Here is a 21,200-nt window from a genome sequence, read left to right on the forward strand (position 1 = left end):
CTGTTGGTTAGCCGCCCTAAGTTGCAGCCCTCCGGCTGAGTAAACTTTACGGCCGAATAAATCGAGGCACTTAGCCTCCTTTGATTTGGGCGCTGCGGCCTGCTGACCGTGGCGCTCCCTTGCGTTCACTGATGCCACCACCAGTGAACACGGCTGGGGGTGGGTATACAAGTACCCGTAGTCTTTAGACGGGACAAAGTATTTCCTTTCCACCCCTCTCGCTGTGGGTGGGATAGAGGCAGGAGTCTGCCATATCGTAGATACATTGGCTTGTATCGTGCGGATAAGGGGTAACGCCACCCTCGATGGGGCATCCGCTCCGAGGATATTCACGATGGGGTCGTGCACCTCCACTATCTCCTCCGCCTGCAGGTCCATATTACGGGCCATCCTACGCAGAAGATCCTGGTGAGCCCGAAGATCTATTGGAGGTGGACCTGTGCACGATGTGCCCGCCACTGCCTCATCCGGAGAGGAGGAGGAAGATGCCTCCGGTGGAACAGGATCCAAGGGAGGGTCCTGGTCTCCCTGCTCCTGGGCCGGAGCATCACCTGCGCTTGAGTCCAGGGCGTCAGGTGGTGCGGACACGGAAGCCTCCATGCCCCCTGGCGGAGGCCGAGAGATGGTGGACTCTGGGGCCCTTCTAGCAGAGTGACCGGAGCGAGAGGTCGAAGCAACTGGAGCCCCTTGCGCCTGATGGTACGCCCACGGGGTCCAAAACGACCAGTGAGATGGGCCATGAGAATGGTCATCTGTTATGTTCTGCCAATGGCCCAAGTCCTGTTCCTCGGCTTGCCCCTGAGGGGGGTATGCCGATCTCGAGAGGTCCTCCGAGGAGCGAGACCCCGATCTCGATGGCCATGGCGGTGCCGAGAGCGTCGAGACGATTCCCGTGGGCTGCGGTGCCGGTCTGGAGATGATCTATCTCCACGCGGTGCCGGCGATCGGTGCCGGGACCGCGACCGGTGCCGATGACCTCGTCGGTGCCGGGAGTCGGATCTGGACCTCGACGAGGACCTGGAGTATGCCCGGTACCGGGAGCGGCCTCTCGACGTCGAGCGGCGACCGTAGCGGTGCCGAGAACTACGTCTCGACGTTGATCGGTGCCGACGATCATAGCGGTGCCGAGACGTAGAGCGGTGCCGCGAAGAAGATCTTGGCCGCGAGTACGACCGGTGCCGAGGTGATATTCGGTGCCGGGACTGCGAGCGGCGTGGGGACCTGCTTCGGGACCTGGATCGGTGCCGAGGTTCCAGCCCTTGCGATGGAGGGCGCATCAAGGCAGGTTTCCCCCTCGACTGGACCGGGCGAGGCAACGGTGCCGTCGGTGCCGGTGGTTGAGGCGGTGCCGGCTCCGTGAGAGCTATTAAGTCTCTCGCCGCCGCGAAGGTCTCTGGCGTCGACGGGAGGCACTGTATCACCGCCGGCCTCGGTGAAGACGCCGTCTGCACCGGACTCAACGGCCTCGGCGCCGGAGTCGACGGTGCTGGAGGCACCTGTTTCCGGTGCTCCACCGGCGTACGCGGCTCTACCCCCGGCACTGGGGGAGCCAGCGTCTTCGGCACGGAGGTCCCCGTCTTATGGGCTTTCTTATGCCCTGGGGATAATGACCGGCGCCGAGGCACTTGCTGTGCTTGCGGTGCCGACGAGGTCCGGTGCCGGGAAGGCTCATCTGACGCCACTCGCGTGGTCGTCATGGCCGGTGCCGCCGGGGCACTGCGCACCGAGGCGCTAGGTGCCGGGGCCTGACTTGTAGATGGAGCGTCCGGACTAAGTGCCGCCTCCATCAGGAGTTGCCGGAGCCGAAAGTCCCGCTCCTTCTTGGTCCTTGGTCTGAAGGCCTTACAGATCTTGCACTTATCTGTTTGATGGGACTCTCCCAGGCACTTCAGACAGGAGTCGTGCGGGTCGCTCGTGGGCATAGGCTTAGCGCAGGAGGCGCACAGCTTGAAGCCGGGAGCGTTGGGCATGAGCCCGGCCCCGCGGCCGGGGGAGAAAGGGGGGAGACGACCCCCTTAATCCCCTGAACTATTATAACAACTAGAACAACTTTTAAAACTATTGAACTATTTAACTATAAACACTAGGACTATAACTATAACTATAACTGCGAATAACGAACTAAGCTAGGGAGAGTGGAGAACAGCTAAGCAGCGCTCCACAGTTCCAACGACCGTCAGGGGCGGTAAGAAGGAACTGAGGGGGCGCCGGGTCGGCTGGGGTATATATTCAGCGCCATGAAGGCGCCACTCTAGGGGGCTCCACAGCCGACCCGCCGGTGTTGCTAGGGTAAAAATCTTCCGACGATCGTGCACGCGGCGCGCACACACCTAATGGAATGGATATGAGCAAGCACTCGAAGAAGAAGGTTAAATTGTTGTTTTTTTTTTTTAACTATTTGAAGAACTAATATCACAGATATGGGGTTGTTCTGTTTGGTTACATTGGAGAGAGAGGTCAGCCAGCCATAGCCCATAAAATCCAGCATCACCTCTGGAGCGAGGGGTAAGGTGGTGAGATGTTCTAGTTTATGCATGTGACTGGGAGCAAGGAACTCTTAAGTTAGAATCCTGGCTCTGACCGATTCCCTGTGTGATATTGGGCAAATCACTTACATTCTAATTTTCAAGTGGCCTCTACTTTTGGATGTCTGGTTTTTTGCATGCCCCACTTGGGCCTGCTTTTCAGAGGTGCTGAACATCTGCAGCTCCCCCTGACTCCAGCTGGAGTTGAGCGTGATCTGTGCTTCTGAAAATCACGCCCCTGGGGTCTCAAGCTGGGTGCCCAAAAAGTCAGGCCCCCAAAATCGAGGGCCAGTTTTGGAAATGATGTCCTTTACCTTTCTGGGCCTTAGCTTCCTAGTCTGTAAATTGGGAATATAGAAAGTAACCTCTTCAGGGCAGGGACGCTGTCAATTTGGTCTATGAGGTGCCTCGTACACGCTGATTGCTGCAAAAAATAATAAATAATAAGTATACTTGCCTCCCTCTCAGGGGTATTCTGAAGATTAATGTTCATAGTGCACTTTAAACCCGAAAAGCTCTGTGTAAACTGTTACAAAGGACACAAGTTCTTGTTTTTCTCCATATAGACTGAGTAGCCAAACTTACTGGCTTTCCGAGCTGCATACGGTAATCTTCAGAAGTCCGAGAGTCGCCAGACATGCACAATCTTGACACGCATTTTTTAAAATATTAACATCCTACTTACTGTATCGCGGCTAATTAGTGCTAGAGCTGGAGGCCTGGTGGGTCCCCATCCTGGTTGTAAGTCTTTGGAAAACCAGTTGATGTGTTGTCAAGGCAGTATGGAGGAGCTCAGGGGATTGGGGCTTCTGCTCTGCAGCGGGGGGAGGGTGGGGCTAGGGGTTTCTGCCCATGGGGCACATCTGCCAGGGCTTGGGGCTGAAGCGCCATTCCTGGTGCACCTTGCAGGGCTGAAGCCCCGAGCCCCACCTCCTCACCACAGGGCAGAAGCCCCAAGCTCCCCCCCAAGTCTGGTTGGCGGGGGGAGGGGCAGGAGGGGCTCTGTGAGCTGCACTTTAACTGTAAAAAAGCCACATGTGGTTCGTGAGCTGCAGTATCACCGTCCCTGCCATATGGCTTCCCTTTTTTTTTTTTTTTTTAGTCATTTTTCCCTTTTCATCCATGGCAAGGGTGACTAATTTCAGACCCTCAAAAGGCAAAAACAATTATGGATGTCTGTATTGGTGGGTATTTTTAACTGATTGTTTGTCTTATTGAGTGATAGGAATGATGCATATGGGGGTGGTGTGTATCTGCCACAAACATTTTAACTGTTTATCAAATCCCTCATCATGCATCATTACTTAAGCAGCCTTCAAAAAGCCATTTGCAGCGTATCCCCCTCTGCCATCTCTCTACTCTCATCTAAGCTAGTCTGTCTAGGAATTTGTGCTGCAGCTAGTGGTGGCGCATCTCACCAACACTGAAAGGAGTACGCCACCTTCTTTGTACCTCTCCAAGGAGAGTTTCATGGCTTTGATGTATTGAAGTTTGTTATTTGGAGAAGTGGGTTCTGCAGTTCGTTATGGAGGCTCTGAGATTCGTGGTCATTGTGATCTTTCCTGGAAACGGGTCCCACAGCTGTGGGCCCGCTGAAGAGAAAGCTGCTGTTCACCAGTCTTGCTCTTGGGTGAACTGGGAATCAACTAACGAGCAGTAACACCCTTTTGTAGACAAGTCTCCTGAAGCCGACAGTGTAATTATTCCAGTGGCACGTAGCTGTTGTAGGAGGTCATGATATTGGAGAGTAAGACGCTCCATCGGGTGGGTTGGACCAATCCTGTGGAAGGCATTGAAAGTAAAGACCATGAATATTAGTCTTTAAACATCCACATGTAAGGATTCAATCCTGTGAGCTCCCTCCATGAAGTGCTGGGGGTCATCATCTTCTGTTGGAAGTTAACGGGAGTTCAAGTCACTCAGCACCTTGCAGAATCAGGCCCAGTGTAACCATTCTGCTTTAATTACAGATACACCCTTTTTACAGCTCCTTTATACTGCCAGAGAATCCGGCCCTCTGAGTGGCTGACCCTCTGCATAGGAATAACTTTCACCCTGGAGACTAGAGCTGAGCAAATTATTCATTATAAAGTATCTGATGTTTTTTGTATATTACTCAAATTATTTTAGAGAGACCAGGTGGGTGAGGTAATATCTTTTAATGGACCAACTTCTGTTGTTGAGAGAGACAAGCTTTCGAGCTACACAGAGCTGCTCTTCAGGTCTGGGAAAGGTACTCCAAGTGTCACAGCTAAATGCAAGGTGGAATAGATTGTTTAGCATAAGGAGTTAGCACATATTCTGGATCATTCAAGGGGAAGTGCCCTGTGAACACGTCTGCAGTCATAGGACAAAAAGGGTTGTTAGTGGGTTACAGGTTGTTGTAATAAGCCATAAATCCAATGTCTCTGTTCAGGTCATGATTTTTAGTGTCCAGCAAAGTTATGAATTTAAGCTCCCAGGGTCATCTTATAAAGGTGTTGTGCAGGTTTCTTCTGAGGCTGAGGACTGAGAGGCCAGATATGGAGTGATTGCTTTGTGAAAAATTTCCACCCACAGGTGACAGTGTTTTTGCCTTTTATCATTTTCCTGTGTGAGTTCATTGGAGACTGTCTGATTTCACCCATGTAGTTGTTATTGGGGCTTTTAAGTGCACTGAATGAGGTACACCACATGTTGGGATAGGCATGTGTAGGAGCCATGGATCTTGAAAGGTGGCGGGGGCGGGTGTTGATCATTGTAGCAGTGGAGATATGTCTGCAGGTTCTGCATCTGTTGTTCTGGCAGGGTCTGGTGCTGCTTTGATTTGGTGTGTCCTGGACTGTGGGGAGCTTGCTTCTGATGATGAGCTTGGAGAGGTTGGGGGGTTGTTTGAAGGTCCAATAAAATATATTACCTCTCCCACCTTGTCTCGCTAATATCCACGGCTACAATAACACTGCATACAACACTAAAACAGTTTCATGTATTCATTATTCAAAACCTACTGATTTCTTTAGTGAATGATTCTTGGTCAGCAGCTCAGTCAGGAATTGCACATTTTGAAATCAAATATCCAATTCACACTTAGCTACCAGCTGCCATTTGAGTATGCAGTCTCAATGTTCACTTCCACAAGTGATCCTGCTAGTGAAGCTTGAATGTTTGTGGAAAGTGAACACACCGGGGTTATGAATACAGTTGGCTGAATTACTCTACATAGCCTTACCCACAACTTACTGAGCAATACTTGAGTCAGATCGTTCTCTTGCATCACAGATTTCCAGATCAGTAATGCTCCTCCTGCACTGGCGAATGAGAAGAATAGAGTTCCCCCTAGTGCACTATTGCTAGAGAAGGCAGAGGGACGTCTTCTATGAATCACTGAGACTTGCCACAGGAAGTGACAAAGCAGCATTCCAGCACAGGAATTCATAGCACAGCTGTTTACAAGAGCTACATTGAAACTGGACAGTCATTTGTCTAAGTGCGGTTTCCATTGTAAGGCAGTTGAAATAATAATAAATATCGACTGAACATAGAAATTCTGAAGCCCAAAGCATTTGATTTTTAAGATACTTAATGAAGCACGGTTTGAATCAGAAACAGAATCAAGTCCTTAAACCAGCAATAGAACCATTTGTTTACAATAAAAATGGATGAAAATATTTTTCCTGCAAAAATGCAGACTTATAAGAGCTGCTTTTGAAGAAGCCCAGAACTGTGCGAATAATTGTTACAATTCTACCCCTAGCTGTGAGTTTTTGGGGTGCAAATTGAAACCATTGTACAGTAGATGTTTAAATATTCTATGCTCTAAGAGGAGACGCCTCCCCCCCTCCCCTCCCCAACCGTAGGACAGTGTTGAATGTATGGTATCGTTCCTCAGCAGGGCTGGCTCCAGGCACCAGCTTGTCAAGCAGGTGCTTAGGGCGGCCGCTCCGGAGAGCAGCGGCACGTCCAGGTATTCGGCGGCAATTCGGCAGATGGTCCCTCATTCCCGCTGGGAACGAAGGACCTCCCGCCGAATTGCCGCCGCAGATCGCGATCACGACTTTTTTTTTTTTTTTGGCTGCTTGGGGCGGCCAAAACCCTGGAGCCGGCCCTGTTCCTCAGATCAGTCTTACATGGCCACGTTTTCTAGATCGCTCGGGTAAAAAATTATGCCTGAGTATTTTAAAGGACTAATCACCAGTCATAAGCCTTTGCTGACTCGGATAATGATTATTAAAGCGATTCCACACATTTAATGAACCTTTTTCTATTTCTGTAGTGGAACATTAAAGTGCTAACTCTTCAGGGCTCAGTTCATTTTAAAAAATTTTTGCCCAAGCTTGATTCTGCTGCTGACTGATTCAAAGAATTTTCATCACTCCTTCAGACCACTACCAAGTAAGCACAGCAGCCCAGATCCTTAAAGGTATTTAAGTTTCTAACGCCCATTGATTTCAATGTGAGTTAGGTGCCTAAATATCTTTTAGGATCTGGGCCATAGTGATTTCACGTTTGCCTTTGCCTAGGTTGCACCGTGTGAAACACACAAAGCCATACTTCTAAAGGGCAGTCAGCCCAGCCCGGGCTCGATTTGTGTACACCAGCTTTGTATATGCAAGTTACTTGCACACACCGCTTTTGTGCACAGTCACTTCTTTGTGCAAACGATAGGACTTGCATGCGCAAGATATGGAATTGGATTGTTCGCTAATGCAGCGCACAAAGCAACGATCTTATACACCTCTACCCTGATAGAACGCTGTCCTTGGGAACCAAAAAATCTTACTGTGTTATAGGTGAAACTGTGTTATATCGAACTTGCTTTGATCAACCGGAGAGTGCAGTGCCCCCCCCCCGCCCTCCCGAGCGCTGCTTTACCGCGTTATATCTGAATTTGTGTTATATCGGGTCGCGTTTTATCGGGGTAGTGGTGTACACTCTTGTCTGTCTGCTCCATATAAAAAGATAGTGGTCTATGTGTTGGATCACATGCAATTTTCAGGTGTCCTCTTTGGTCCCTTGAGGGCAGAACATGTTGCAGTAATCTAGTTTGATGTGACAAAGCATGAATAGCTATGTCTGTGTCTGAGAGATAAGGTCATAGCCTCCTGGCCAGCCAAAGAAGTCCTTTCTGGCCACTTTGGTATCTGGGTGTGCATAAGTCCATTGTATCCACGTGTGATGAATCCAGTAGAACTCTACGCTTGTACAGGACACCTGAAGTAGGCAAGATGATTTCTGTGCAGGTTGTGATCACGCTTCCTGTGAGTTCTCGTTAAATGATAAGAGAAGAAAGCGCTGTTGTACCTGGACTGGCTGCAGCTTCATCAGGCTGTGGTGTCCACCAGGATGAGGGTGGAGGTAAATACTGCACAGTATTGCACAAGGTATGTGATCTTTTACTCACTGACATCGAGATGAGTTGGAACATCCCAGACGAGTGCTTTCACCATCAGGCCCTTGGCTCTTCTGGGGAGGGGGCTGTCTCTCTCTCAATGACATTTTCATCAAAACTGATAATGATTCCACAAAACGTTTCGGTTCTGATGAAAAAAGTTTCATCTAAAAATTCCTGATCAGCTCTAGTTATGATCCAGAGAACATATTAACTTGCCTCCTCTGACATCAGCCAGCATGTCTTGTTTGACCGGGCTGCCCAAAGGGAAGTGTTATGTTAGACTAACACATATTACACTCCTTATTAATGTTTAGTACAGATGCATCATCTTTCTCCAAAGATCTCAAAGCTTTTTACAAAAGTGATCATGATCCTTGTTTTACAGGTGGGGAAACTGAGTCACGGAGAGGTCACACAGTGGGTCAGTGGCAGCAGAAGCTTGGTCTTCTGCCTCAAAGTTCTCTGATCTAATCAGCAGACAATGCTGCTTTCCTCTGGCACTGTAGTGTCATCCTCCCAAACCGTGTGTGTGTGTGTCTCCATGCAAATACATGATCACGTGAACAGGATGTCCAAGTTGGAAAGTGAAGCACTCGGTGCTCATTGAGTGTGCAGGTCGGATGGTGTGCAGTGAATGAGGAAGCTGTTCAATAGTTAGTTAGTTCAATAGTTGTTATCTTGACTGTGCAGTGTGTGCTCCCTTCTTCATCCATGGCACACTGGCCAGCTCCAAGCCCTAATGGATTCACCAGCCAGCCTGTACTGTGAGTGAGGCAGAGGTCCTGCAGGAAAAATAGCGTGTAACCATGTAATTAGATTGTATCGTACAGCACACTCCAAAGGGGCAGAGTTAAGTTTGTAGGGCTAATCTCAACTTTGGCATTTCCTGGCTTCGAGTGCTCCGTTCTTTATTTGCTTTAACGTCGTTATTTGGAGTGTGTCCTAGGTTTATTTTAAATATATATAAAAATTAAAAACAAAAGCAATATGATCTCCTGGAATTATTTGGTAGACAGCAGTTAAACACTGTGTCCTGCATAATCTTTTCATTCAGAGCCTCATTCAAAGCCCATTGAAGTCAGTTAGGCCCAGATCCTCAAGGGTATTTCGGTGCCTAACTCCCACTGAAGTCAAATACCTTTGAGGATGTGAGCCTAACCACCATTGATTTCAGTGGGAGTTAGACACCGAAATATCTTTGAGGATCTGAGCTCCAGAACTTTTCCATTAACTTCAATGGCCTTTGGGTCAGTCCCTAAACAAAACAGGGTCTGCAGAGGTCTGCTTCATTCAGTGTGCACATAAATAGATCCTATACAATCTCCTTCACCTCTTGCATTGGCCCCCATGTGCAGAGCCCACATAATGCTGGGAGATGGCATAGTGAATTGTAATTTCCATTCACAAGCACAGTGCTAATGGGAACACTGGGAAACTGTTGTTACAAAGTCTGTTGTCCACCACTGACTCCCTGTGTAATCTTGGACAGGCCACTTGACTGCTTTAGGTCTCAGTTTTCCCCATCTGCAAAATGGGGGTGATGATACTCCCTTGCTCTTAAAAGGCACTTTGAGATCTAGGGGTGAAAAATGCTATAGAAGCGTTACATAATTATTTATCATGAAAATCCTTACCATGATGGTCATGCGGTTCTTTCTGTTTCGGATATGTATTTAGTGGGAAATTTTATTTTAACCATCCTTTTTTGTTTGGCTTCAAAATGGCATTAAAGATTGTGAGTAGATTTCAGAGCTACGTCTCAGACCAGGTTTGGATCAGAGTTGCATGCTACAAAATCTCTGCCACCAGGTGGTTCTATTTTTACACAGAGGTGTTAGGAAAAAAGAGGTTAAGCTGGCGTCAGAATTGATTGGGGACCCTAATTAATTTGTTTAGCCCTTAATTAATTCTCTAGTTCTTATTTTATTTGTGTACTGTCATGCTTAATTGTGTGCCAGGACATCAGGAAGCCTCCCACTAATTGCTGTTTGGTTGTTTTGAGAGCTGGAAGTTATTGGTTTGGAGACCTGGGTAAACTGTTTAATTAAAGATCTGTCTTCGTATTAACTTTCACTACCAGCCTCCAGAAATGAGCTAGATTTAACCTTGTGAAGACATGGGGCCAGATGCTGAGCCGATGTAAATTGGCCTAGATCCACTCATGTCAATAGGGCTGCGCCATCTTACACCAGCTGGGGGTCTGGCCCATTGACTCCAATGGAAATACTCTGATTTTTGCCAGCTGGGGATCTGGTCCTTTGATTTCACTGGGGCTGTGCTGACTTACACCCGCCAGGCATCTGAACCATGTTGTGTTTCTCAGGGTGTTTATGTGGAAATTCTCTTGTCATAACGATGAATTACTCTTGCTACCATCCTCAGCCTCTTTCAAAAGTGATGGAACTTCAGTAAAATGCACCCACCTCTGGGGTGGAAGGCAGCCACTATCCTGTGCAGAATAGTACACTTCACACCCTAGGTCGAGGAATTCAGATTTTGGCCAGAGTCACTGGGTATGTCTTCACTGCAGTTTACCTGGTTCCAGGTAACCAGGTATGGGAATTATAGCAGTCTAAGAGTGTGAGCGTCCAGCAGTTAAGCCACACTCAAATCACACCTGTGTAATCATGTCCACGCTGGTTCTGCAGTAACTCAGGTTAGGCACTGGAATTGCTGGGGGGATATCCCCTGTGTTTTAGCACTCCACTAAACGATGTCATTCTATGAATCGTTTTGCAGCGTATTGTGGGAGAACTTACCTGTCTTTCCTGGGTCCCTATGCAGAAGTCTGAGCTCAACCACACAGTAAATATAAGCACTTCCAGATAGGCACACTCCACACTGCTGTTCACAGCCTGCGTTCCAACTGTTCGCAAGCATGGAGCCAGCCCAGGATGCCGATGGCCTGTTCTAGCTATCGGCATTAACGCAGCTCTCGTTTCTGGGACACTAGACCCAAGGCAGAGCATGAGATGTAGTGGAGGAAATTTAGGCAGTGGTTTGTTGCCTTGAGAAGGCGGTGGCAGGCCTTGCTAAGGAGATCATGCAGGAGGCATGCAGAGAAGGAGCAGTGGAAACAGCTGAGACAGGTTTTAATAGCTGTGGCATCTCACTGTGCTGACTGGCAGTTCTGGAACAGGATCACAAATATCAAGCGGTGAAACTACATCGTCCTGCAGACCTGGGGTGATCAGCTGTGATTCTAAATTTTCCGCAAGAGACAGGCCTCCTTCATGGAGCTGTGTGAGGAGTTTGCCCTGGCCCTTCAGCCCCAGATCATGCGTATGAGGCTGTCCGTACCATTCCAGAAGCAGGTTGTTATTGCCATCTGGAAGCTGTCTATTCTTAGACTGCTGCAGATCAGTGGCTAACCAGTTTGGTGTTGGCAAATCAGCTGTCAGTGCTGTGGTGATGGAGACTTGTGACCCAGTTATTGTCGGGGTTTGTCCATAAGTGGTAAGGATTACTAACGTCCCCAAAATAATTATTGGCTGTGGAAGAAAGGGGCTCCAAGACTGTCCCGGAGCCATGGATGGCACACATGTCCATGTCCATTGTCTGCCCCCCACAAGGTTCACATGAATACATCAACTGGAAAGGATACTACTTATTCATTTTGCAGACCTTGGTTGACCACAGAAGGAGATTCATGTACATCAACACGGGATGTACTATAGGGTGCATGACACCAGGGTATTCCAGAGAAAAATTCCAGGGTGTTTTCAAATTTGGACAAGGAAGGACTTTCTTCCCTCCCAACAACATGGTTATCAGCGAGGTATCTCTAGTCACTGTTACTTTAGGGGACCTGTGTTATCCTCCACTGCCTGGCTTATGAAGCTGTACCCTGATGTGAGAGCATCTGGCAGAAGAAGGTTTAATTACACACTGAACACTTGCAGGAAGGTGGTGGAATATGACTTTGACTGACTAAAAGCAAGTTGGCGCTGCCTACAAGCCATTTGGATGTCAATGCATGTAATGCCATTTGTGTTGTCAGGGCGTGCTGTGCACTGCACAGCAGATGTGAGGATAGGGGGAGTACTTTCACCAGGAGTGAGTTGAAGACCATACTGGTTCACAAACCCGGTACAGTCAACCAGAAAGTCACAGGGGTTGGGTCCAGGGAAGCGAGGGAAGTAAGTGATGCCCTGTGTGCCCACATTCTCGCTAGACGGGGGAAATGCTCTTATGTGGAGTTGTGATTCACCTGTTCTATACATATCAATTTATCTCTTGTCAGTCTGACTTGATAAAAGCTTTGATTTGAATTTTCTGTGTCTTTGTTTCCCAACACACCATTTGATTGTGCAAACAGATACTTTGTTTGAAAACAACACAAGCACCCCAGCTACCACTGCGTTAGGAAAAGGGCAAAATCTGTACTGAGCTGTAAGCAACTGACAATATAGACAATCAGGGCAATGTCACAGGAAATGGAATTTCACATTCTACTCCTTGGATGCATAGGGATAGAATGAACAAATACATCTGCCCATGTACACTGCCACTCTAGGAGTGCATTGATTGGCTCATGCCCCAGCCAGAACTCTTCATTGTCTGCATGACATGAAATAGAGTCCATTATCCTCATTTTACAAATGGGGAAGCTGTGTCACAGAGAGGTTAAGTGACTTGCTCAAGGTCAGGCAGAGAACCTGTATTAGAGCTGAGAAGGAAACCCCAGTCTCCTTACTCCAGCTCTCCACTGCACTGTGCTGGTGGATTGACTGCATGCTACATTTATTGATAGAATCACTGTCTCCAAGAGATGGGTCTGGTTAGGAAATCGGCTTGCAATAAAACTTGGCATGAGTGAAATAAATAACAAACCAGGAAACCCTGTTGGATTCCTAGCAGGATCATATTGTTTGATCCTGGAGGGATCTGTTGCCCTCAGGGAGTTCCCAGACTCTTGTCTCCTCATGTGAGCAGCTGATTGCAAATTTAATCCACTTGTTATTACAGGAAAAACATGCCCCTGAGGTTACAAAAGACCGATCATCCTTGTGGAGATCTCTGCTAGTGCATATCACAGTGTATTTTGTGTCCCCGACAGAAGCAATTTTGAACTTCCACTCTCCCTTCCTCCCCCAGCCCTGCAATGCATGTATCAGGTTGTTCTTTCGATAGCCATTTACAGCCCCAGTCTTCTTCCTCTCTCTTGCAAAAGTTGAATGGGAAGTTCTTGAATCTCACTGTTTCCAATTTAGCATTTTCAAGAGAGAACTGGAACAGGTCACTGGGCCATAGAGTGGTGCTGAAAAGAAACCCAACCCAATGGTCCAAAATCATCCCAGGTGTAACTTCATCGGGCTATGGAACGTGGGAAGAGAGATCTGGGTTCCAGAGACTCCAGGAACCTTTTATTAAAAGAAACAAAAATAATGTTATAAACAGCTTTGCAGAATGGTCACGAAAATGTACCAGCCCAGCCAAAAACTCTGCTTTCCTGCCCTTTACCTTGATGATAATGAAATAACTAGCGATATATTACATGCATGTCTCGCCTCAGGTGAATGTGTGAGGTAGAATTTTGGGATGTGTGGGTCATAAGGCATTTATTTAAAAATAGAGAAAAGAACTCAAATTCAGCTCTGAAGTAAGTGGCTGTGACTCCACCATAGTCTGCAGAGCTGCTCGCATTTACACCAAGTCTGAATTTGAGCCCTTTTTGTAGCCTTTTCCATGTTTTGCTCTCTCCGTTTCCTTCTCCGAAGTATCGTCATAGTGGAACGAAATGTTGCCTATAAAATCCATCTGGGTTTGGTGTTTAAGTGGGCGAAGAAATGCAATCTGAAAAGGAAAGTAGCAACTGGCCTGAGACGTGGAGTCTGGGTTAGCTCGGATTTGAATTCAAACTCCCCCAAAATTTGGGTCCGTTCCACAGATGAGCTTGATCTGTGAAGATGAGAACTGTGACCTACACGGATCAGCCATACGTGGTTACTACAGCGACAAATGTAAGCGGTTAAAGCTTTTTGTTCCTGTGTAGCCTGCGGAGTCAGCACAGCTAAGGGAGAGGGAGTGGGATTCTATTCCTTCTTGTGCTTCATCAGCAGAATTGTCTACTAAGGCCCCAAATTAAGCACACGTTTAAATGTTTAGCTGAGTTCAGGCCTAGGTGCCAATCGCTTATACAGGGGCAGTGAGGTTGCCTCACTGTTGCTGGGGGCATAATGTAAAGCTGGGGGGTGGCACAGGTGTCACTAGAGGCAGAATTTGACTTTTATTACTGGGGATGATGTGCAAAAAGGATAGAAACCAGTTTGGCCTCTGAAGGCCTGATCCAAAGCCCACTAAAGACTCCCATATGCCATCCCCCCAGACCCCAGGGTGAGTTTGCAGGGCTGGCAGTTAGCAAAAAATGTCTTTTTATTTATTTTTAATTGATGGATTTGATCTAGATCTGGGTCTTATCTGAACTTCATACCGGAGGGCACCCACCCAGAGCTCTGAGATTTGATAGAGAAATTACTATGAGACAGTGAGCCCCCACAATGCCATTGTTTACTTAGTCGCCTTTCAGAGTAGAACAGCACTTTAATGCTGCTGGCGTGTATTGTAAGTCGGCTCAGGAATTTTATTTCTGCTCGCTGAAGTGGCACTAATGCAGTGCAGGATTTTTTCACCTAAAAAGAAGCCTTTAAAGTTTCAAGATTTATGGCCAAGTTGGGTGTTTTGTTTTTTTTTGTGGGGGGGGGGGTTTGTTAACCCAAATAGGAATTCCCCGAGGGTGTTTTTCTGTTTTTATTTAATCTCTTTAAACAACTCCATTTAGGCAGAACAAAAGGATATATTCACCATGTATAAAGACTACCAACTCATAGGTAAATGTGAAATACATATAAAATCAGAGAGGCATAGTAGGTGAAGTAATATCTTTTATTGGACCAACTTTCTGTTGGGGAGAGAGACAAGCCACACAGAATTCTTTTTCAGGTCTGGGAAAGGTACACCGAGTGTCACAGCAAAATTCAAGGTGGAACAGATTGTTTAGTGTAAGTATTAGGACATATTGCAAGGGACAAGGCATTTGATGGATGATCATCTTAGATCTTTCATATTTGACCAGTACTTTGAACATATAAAGTTATTACGAAAGATTGTCAACAAAGTAATTGACAGATAGGAACTAGTTTAGAATTTGGGAAAATCCTGTCACATCAGACTCTCTGTTTGAATCTAGTCCAGATTCCCTAAATACTGTAAAGATGATTGAGGGGTTCATATACTACAGGGGCCATAGAAATACCTTAGATCGATCTCATAGCAATAAGGCAGATTTGGTTTGCTTTTACAGAACAAGCAGTTTGCCCACCTTTGCTTCTTCCACTGTGTACCTGGTAATCCACAAACGTTGGATTTTCACTTTTAAAATACTTTCATATACATTTAGTGCTGGTGAAGGGTGCTCAAATTTATCACCCTGGAGACTGTGCCTCTTTTTAGCCACAGAGCCAGTACAACACAGGCAGCCACCCTACCTCACCTGTGTATGTCAAGCCTGATCGTAAAGCACTTTACGAAACTGGGAGAGTATCAGCGTCTCTGTTTCACGGAGCGGGAAACTAAGGTATACAGAAGCGATGTCACTTGCCCAAAGTCATACGGCAAGTCAGTGGCAGAACCAGGAACAGAGCCCAAGGTGCCTTTCATCTATTCTGGTGCCCTGCCCAGTGGAACAGGCTAACTCCATTCAAGTTAATGGGAGTGTTGCCCAACCGAGGACTTCAGGGGTGGGCTGAGCATGGTTATGTTTAGAATCTCGCCAGCACATAACAGTGGCTTGTTTGTAACATATGTAGCAGATAGGGTGACCAGATGTCCCGATTTTATAGGGACAGTCCCGATATTCAGGGGTTTTTCTCATATGGGCGCCTATTACCCTCAACCCTTTGTCCTGATTTTTCCCACCTGCTATCTGGTCACCCTAGTAGCAGAAAGAAAGTAAAACTTATTCTAAGTCTCTCTTCTTTCCTACTATGACATGGGATGGTTAGCCACAGTTGGCATTATGGCTCCCCGTGCCTGGAAACAAAGAGGGAGAAAATTTATGAGCAAAGCTCTATGTCTAGAAACTGCTTTCCACCCCCTCTTCTTCCACTTCTCCTTCCAGTTGACCTGGAAGCATGAGGCCCTGGCCTCAGTCCTCCTGTCATGCCTCCTCCTTCCTAGATGAGTCTCAAAGCTGAAAACCAAGTTAAATAGCATAATTGCAAATGGTCCTAAAAACCCTGAGACACATAGATACACAGGGTAGAAGGGGAACTCCTGACCTAAGAAGTTGCAGAATGCTTAGCGCTTGGAAGTAGCTAGCAGAGTGTGTGTGTGTGTGTTGTGGCAGGGAGGGAAGGAGAGATTTGGTTCTCTCTGGCGGTCCACTTCCCCATAATAACTAACCATCCTAAGGTGAGAGATTCCCTGGTGCCTTCATTGTGTTGCCTTACACAACATGAGTGTTCTCAGGCTTCCTGCCACATGACTGTGCATTGTAATCCCAACCAGTACTCCAGCTCCTTAAATGTGTGCACCCACATGCCGTTTCCCTCCTGCTCTGGAGTGTAAGCAGTGTGTGTTGACACAAACCAGTTTTCATTGCAGAGAGCTGCATTACACCAGGGCATGCCCACCTGCCACTGGAAAAAAAAAAAAAAGTTGGTTACACTAAATGAATTGACTTTAGTTAGTAAACATTATAACCCTTCGAGAGCTGCCGAAACACGCCTTTGGAAGGAGCTCATCAAATGAATAGTATTGCAAAACCAGACTGTTTTGCTGTCCTTTGCCTGATCCCATTCACTTAGCTATGATCAGATTGACTAGTTGTTTCTATTTGTTAGTAGAGTCCAGGGGTACCCATCAGGGCCTCACTGCTGTGTGTTATACAGAAATTGGGGGGGAGGGGGGCAGATCCTCACCAAGGGAGCTTAGCTCCCTTGAAGTCAGTGGAGTTCTGCTGATTGACCCCAGCGGAAGATCTGGCCCATGTAATAAAAAGACCGGCCCAGATCCTCAAAGGTATTTAGGCTCCTAACTTTCTTTGAAATCAGTGAAGCCTAAATACCTTTGAAGATCTGGGCCATAGTTCCCATCCCAGAGAGCTCTCTACAGGTGAATGAGAGAGACAAGTCAGGACAAGGCAATAGTAAAACAGGCATATTGGTATAAGTAATAAACTCTGCTACCTAGTCAATGTCCGCAGGGCGGGTTTTGTAGGCGTCATGACGGAGGTGAGTGAAGGAGGGGTTTGCAAGAGGATAAGATGGGGGAACTTTTCCACTGCATGAGGCCTGGGGTGGGAGATAGCATGAAGGTGCTTGGGGAGAAATGGACTAACAGATGGGGAAAGCCAGCATTGCAAAGCAAAGTTGACAACTTGCTAAGATAAAGTTGCTGGCCTATTGAGCAGGGTTGTATAGTGAAGGGCCTTATTGGCAAAAATGTGAAGTTTGTGTTTGACGCACTGGAAAAGGGACTCCACGAAGGGGTGATGTGGCCAGAGCCACAAGCCAGTCGGCTGAGGCTAGCAGCAGCATTCGGAGTGGAACTGAGAACAGGGCAAGGTGACAATAGTCAAGGCTAATGAGGGAGGAGGTTATTTCAAAAGAATTCTAGCGCCGGAGACCTAATCAGCCATGAATCTCAGCAGAGGGCAGCTCTCTGAGGCCAGGTGTGAGCCGCACAACTGGAGTGGACGTGGATGTGGAGGCTAAATGTTGATTGAAAATCGAGGGAACCCACTAAGGCACTGGTGGTGCATAGTCTAGTTTGGAAAGATACCTAATTAAAGTGTCAAGCAAGTAGCTCGCTTTAAGAAAGAAAGAAAACCAAATCTAAGCAGCTATTTTCCCCTTAATGTTGCCACCCCATGATGGAAGTTCAACAGGAACAGGGTTTACAACAGCATGTGTTAATGAAGCTGCTTCTAATTAGATTCTACAAAACTTTGTATGCACTGTTAAGAGCTGAATGCAGCGCTGATCTAAAACATCTGGATTTTGTTCCCACGGCTCAATGAAATCATTTTCAACAGGTTTCTGTCATGCCTGCAAACGTTTATTGGTACCAGAAGAATCTGTGTCTGTCAGGCTGTCCTTGGGGTAGATTTAAGGGAGACTCCTTGGGATCTTGGGTCTGCGGTCAAAAGGACCCGTCATGGAGCACTGACTCACCCATAGAGTAGCAAGCAGTGGTGCACCATCCCGGGGTGAGCTGCTCTGGGAGGTTGGTCAGGGTGTAGGAGGTAGGATGAGAAGAGGGATTTCAATAGGGGGGATTTAACGGCATTTGGGGCTGTATAAGTAGGAGCATTGCCAGCAGATCGAGGGACGTGATCATTCCCCTCTATTCGACATTGGTGAGGCCTCACCTGGAGTACTGTGTCCAGTTTTGGGCCCCACACTACAAGAAGGATGTGGAAAAATTGGAAAAAGTCCAGCGGAGGGCAACAAAAATGATTAGGGGGCTGGAGCACATGACTTCTGAGGAGAGGCTGAGGGAACTGGGATTGTTTAGTCTGCAGAAGAGACGAGTGAGGGGGGATTTGATAACAGCCATCAACTATCTGAAAGGGGGTTCCAAAGAGGATGGATCTAGACTGTTCTCAGTGGTACCGGATGACAGAACAATGAGTAATGGTCTCAAGTTGCAGTGTGGGAGGTTTAGGTTGGATATTAGAAAAACCTTTTTCACTAGGAGGGTGGTGAAGCACTGGAATGGGTTACCTAGGGAGGTGGTGGAATCTCCATCCTTTGAGGTTTTTAAGGTCAGGCTTGACAAAGCCCTGGCTGGGATGATTTAGTTGGGAATTGGTCCTGCTTTGAGCAGGGGGTTGGGCTAGATGACCTCCTGAGGTCCCTTCCAACCCTGATATTCTATGATTCTATGAATAGAGATGGGGCAGTCATCATACGAAAGAGAGTTTTGGGGAGGCTGAAAATTTGGGGGTTTCCAAGCCCCATTTTGCCTCAATCCACCTCTGACTGTGACAACCAATTGCCTGGGCAGTCAAAGCACATGATCTCGATGTATTAACCTCCTCTACAAAATCATGTATAACTCTCATTACAAGTATCAGCCCTCCACCCTCCAAAATCCCTTTGGGGCCCAATTCTACTCTCCGTTACAGCGGAGCAAAAGCAGAGTGGAATGGAGGTTACCGAGAGCAGAAGGTGGCTGTTGGATTTTTAAATGGGGGTGCAGCCTGCCTCAGTGTCCTGTGAAATTGGAATGAGGGATTACTGACCACTGTGCTTTTCTCACCCTCAGCTAGTGCCAATATCTGCAATGTTGTCCTGATGAGGCACACAGAGCTGGAAGAAGGGATTGACGTCCTGGACAGTAACGGAAACATTGTCGGATCTTCCAGAATTGCTGCCAAACATGTATGTACCTGCGGGGTTCCCTGAAGAGCACACATACACAGCTGCCTTTAGGCCCCAGGAAGCCCAGGACCCTGGATTGGGTGAGCTAGAAACAAAGGAGAATCTCAGCTGTCATTTAGAAAACTGGGACAGTCTAGTCCTTATCCATCATCCAAGATAAATCAGGCTATGGTGGTTAATTACCTGCTTTGCTCAGAAATCTGGGGGCTTTGGTGCGCACAAAAATGTACAGGTGACAGATCCGTGGTACAGTTGGGGTAGAAGCTGCTTTTGAGTATTTGGCCCAGAATACCTGGTATAGTCAGTCAAGATTAATCGTGGAGTAAGAGTAGAAACTCTCATTTAAAATGTTAGCTACGATTCTGGTTACTGTGTGGCCAGTCTAGCAGCAAAAGGCAGAATGAGATCCAGTGGATGAAGCTAGACAAATTCAGATAAGAATGTATGGAGCAGATTTTTAACAGTGGTCACTGGATCAACTTCACTGGGTCTGTGGTTGATTCTCCAGCACTTGAAGTCTTAAATCAAGACTGGTCGTTTTTCTAAAAGAGATGATATAGCTCCACCAGAAGTTATGGGCTTGATGAAGGAATGGGCATGTTATGCAGAAGGTTAGATCTGATGATCATAATGGTCCCTTCTGGTCTCAAAAATCTATGAATTCTTTTAAGTGAGAACCTATTGTTCTTCCCCCGTCCCCCACTCTTCCACTGTCAGTCTGAAGATTTCACTGTGGAAGCTGTAAGCAGTTGACGTTGAGTATGAGGCAGAGATAACATACACCTTTTTACAAATGAGAAAAACTTCGTTTGCCAGCTGAATAGCTCTTTAACCCGCCCTGTGCCAAATGACATTAACAACCATCAACCAAACCTTTCTAAGGAGACCCCAGCTGTTTTTATTCTCTTGCTAACACCTGGTTTGTTCCTGCTCCCGCCCCCCAACCTTCTGAATTCTGCCATATGCTCATGACTACATTATGACTTTCCTGGTTTTTCTGTTCTTGAGTAGCTTTGTCTCCAGAGCTTTGTCTGATTGTCTAATTGAACCGGGTGGTTTTCTAGTGGGCTTTGATCTGAAAGGTAAAGTGTGCAGAGGCACAAATCCAGGCAGTGGAGCTCATAATACAATCCTTGGCACTTCTATCGCTCCTTCTGTCCAAGGCTCTTAAAACAGTTACAGAGAGTAACTAATTTAGCCTCTCAGCTGCCTGCAAGGAATGGTGAGTCACTGTTAATATCGCCATGTTACTGAAGGGGAAACTGAGGCACAGAGCTGTTAAGCAGTTTGCCGAAGGGCTCAGAGGCAGTTGGTATCAGAGCTGAACCAGATTTCCTGACCTGCCCTCACCCCATCCCTAGTCCAAGACTTCTCCGTGTCCTAATGTCTGGCCAAATGGCTCAGGCCCAGATCCTGAAAGGTAGCTAGGTTCCTAACTTCCATTGATTCAATGGGAGTGAAGCATGTAAAAATCATTGAGAACCTGGGCTTAAATGGTTACCTAGCAGCACATTTTGAGTGACGCGTGAGTGGCATTTTTATCTGTGCAGGAAGGTGACAATCAGTGGAAAACCTTGTTGTGGGGGTTACCTGTGCTGCCCTATGCTGCTGCTGCTCTGTGTCTCTGGGCGAGGTTCTGCACTCCCACTGCTATGGGTGTCACCTCACACATCTTGCCAGGTAGCTGTACTGTCCCTCTGTCCTCCTTCCAGTCAGCAGCAGCCACTGGGCTCTGCTCTTACTGGGCAGCTTAGCCACACTCCCCACACCTCCAGTGTTTAGATCCGGGGTTCTCAAACTGGGGGTCGGGACCCCTCAGGGGGTCACGAGGTTATTACATGCGGGGTCGCGAGCTGTCAGCCTCCACCCCAAACCCCGCTTTGCCTCCAGCATTTATAATGGTGTTAAACATATAAA

General features: G+C 47.3%; 1 protein-coding gene across 1 annotated transcript in view; it reads left to right on the forward strand.

Moving 5' to 3' along the window:
* SFXN5 (sideroflexin 5) overlaps nucleotides 1-21,200 on the forward strand; it is a 184,639-nt gene that overhangs the window by 98,842 nt on the left and 64,597 nt on the right. Inside the window, 1 exon segment of the mRNA XM_008169591.4 lies at nucleotides 19,168-19,283. Within this exon segment, the coding sequence (XP_008167813.3) occupies nucleotides 19,168-19,283 (116 nt within the window).

Source organism: Chrysemys picta, chromosome 5 (genome assembly GCF_011386835.1).
Source record: "Chrysemys picta bellii isolate R12L10 chromosome 5, ASM1138683v2, whole genome shotgun sequence".
NCBI classification, from domain to species: Eukaryota; Metazoa; Chordata; order Testudines; family Emydidae; genus Chrysemys; species Chrysemys picta.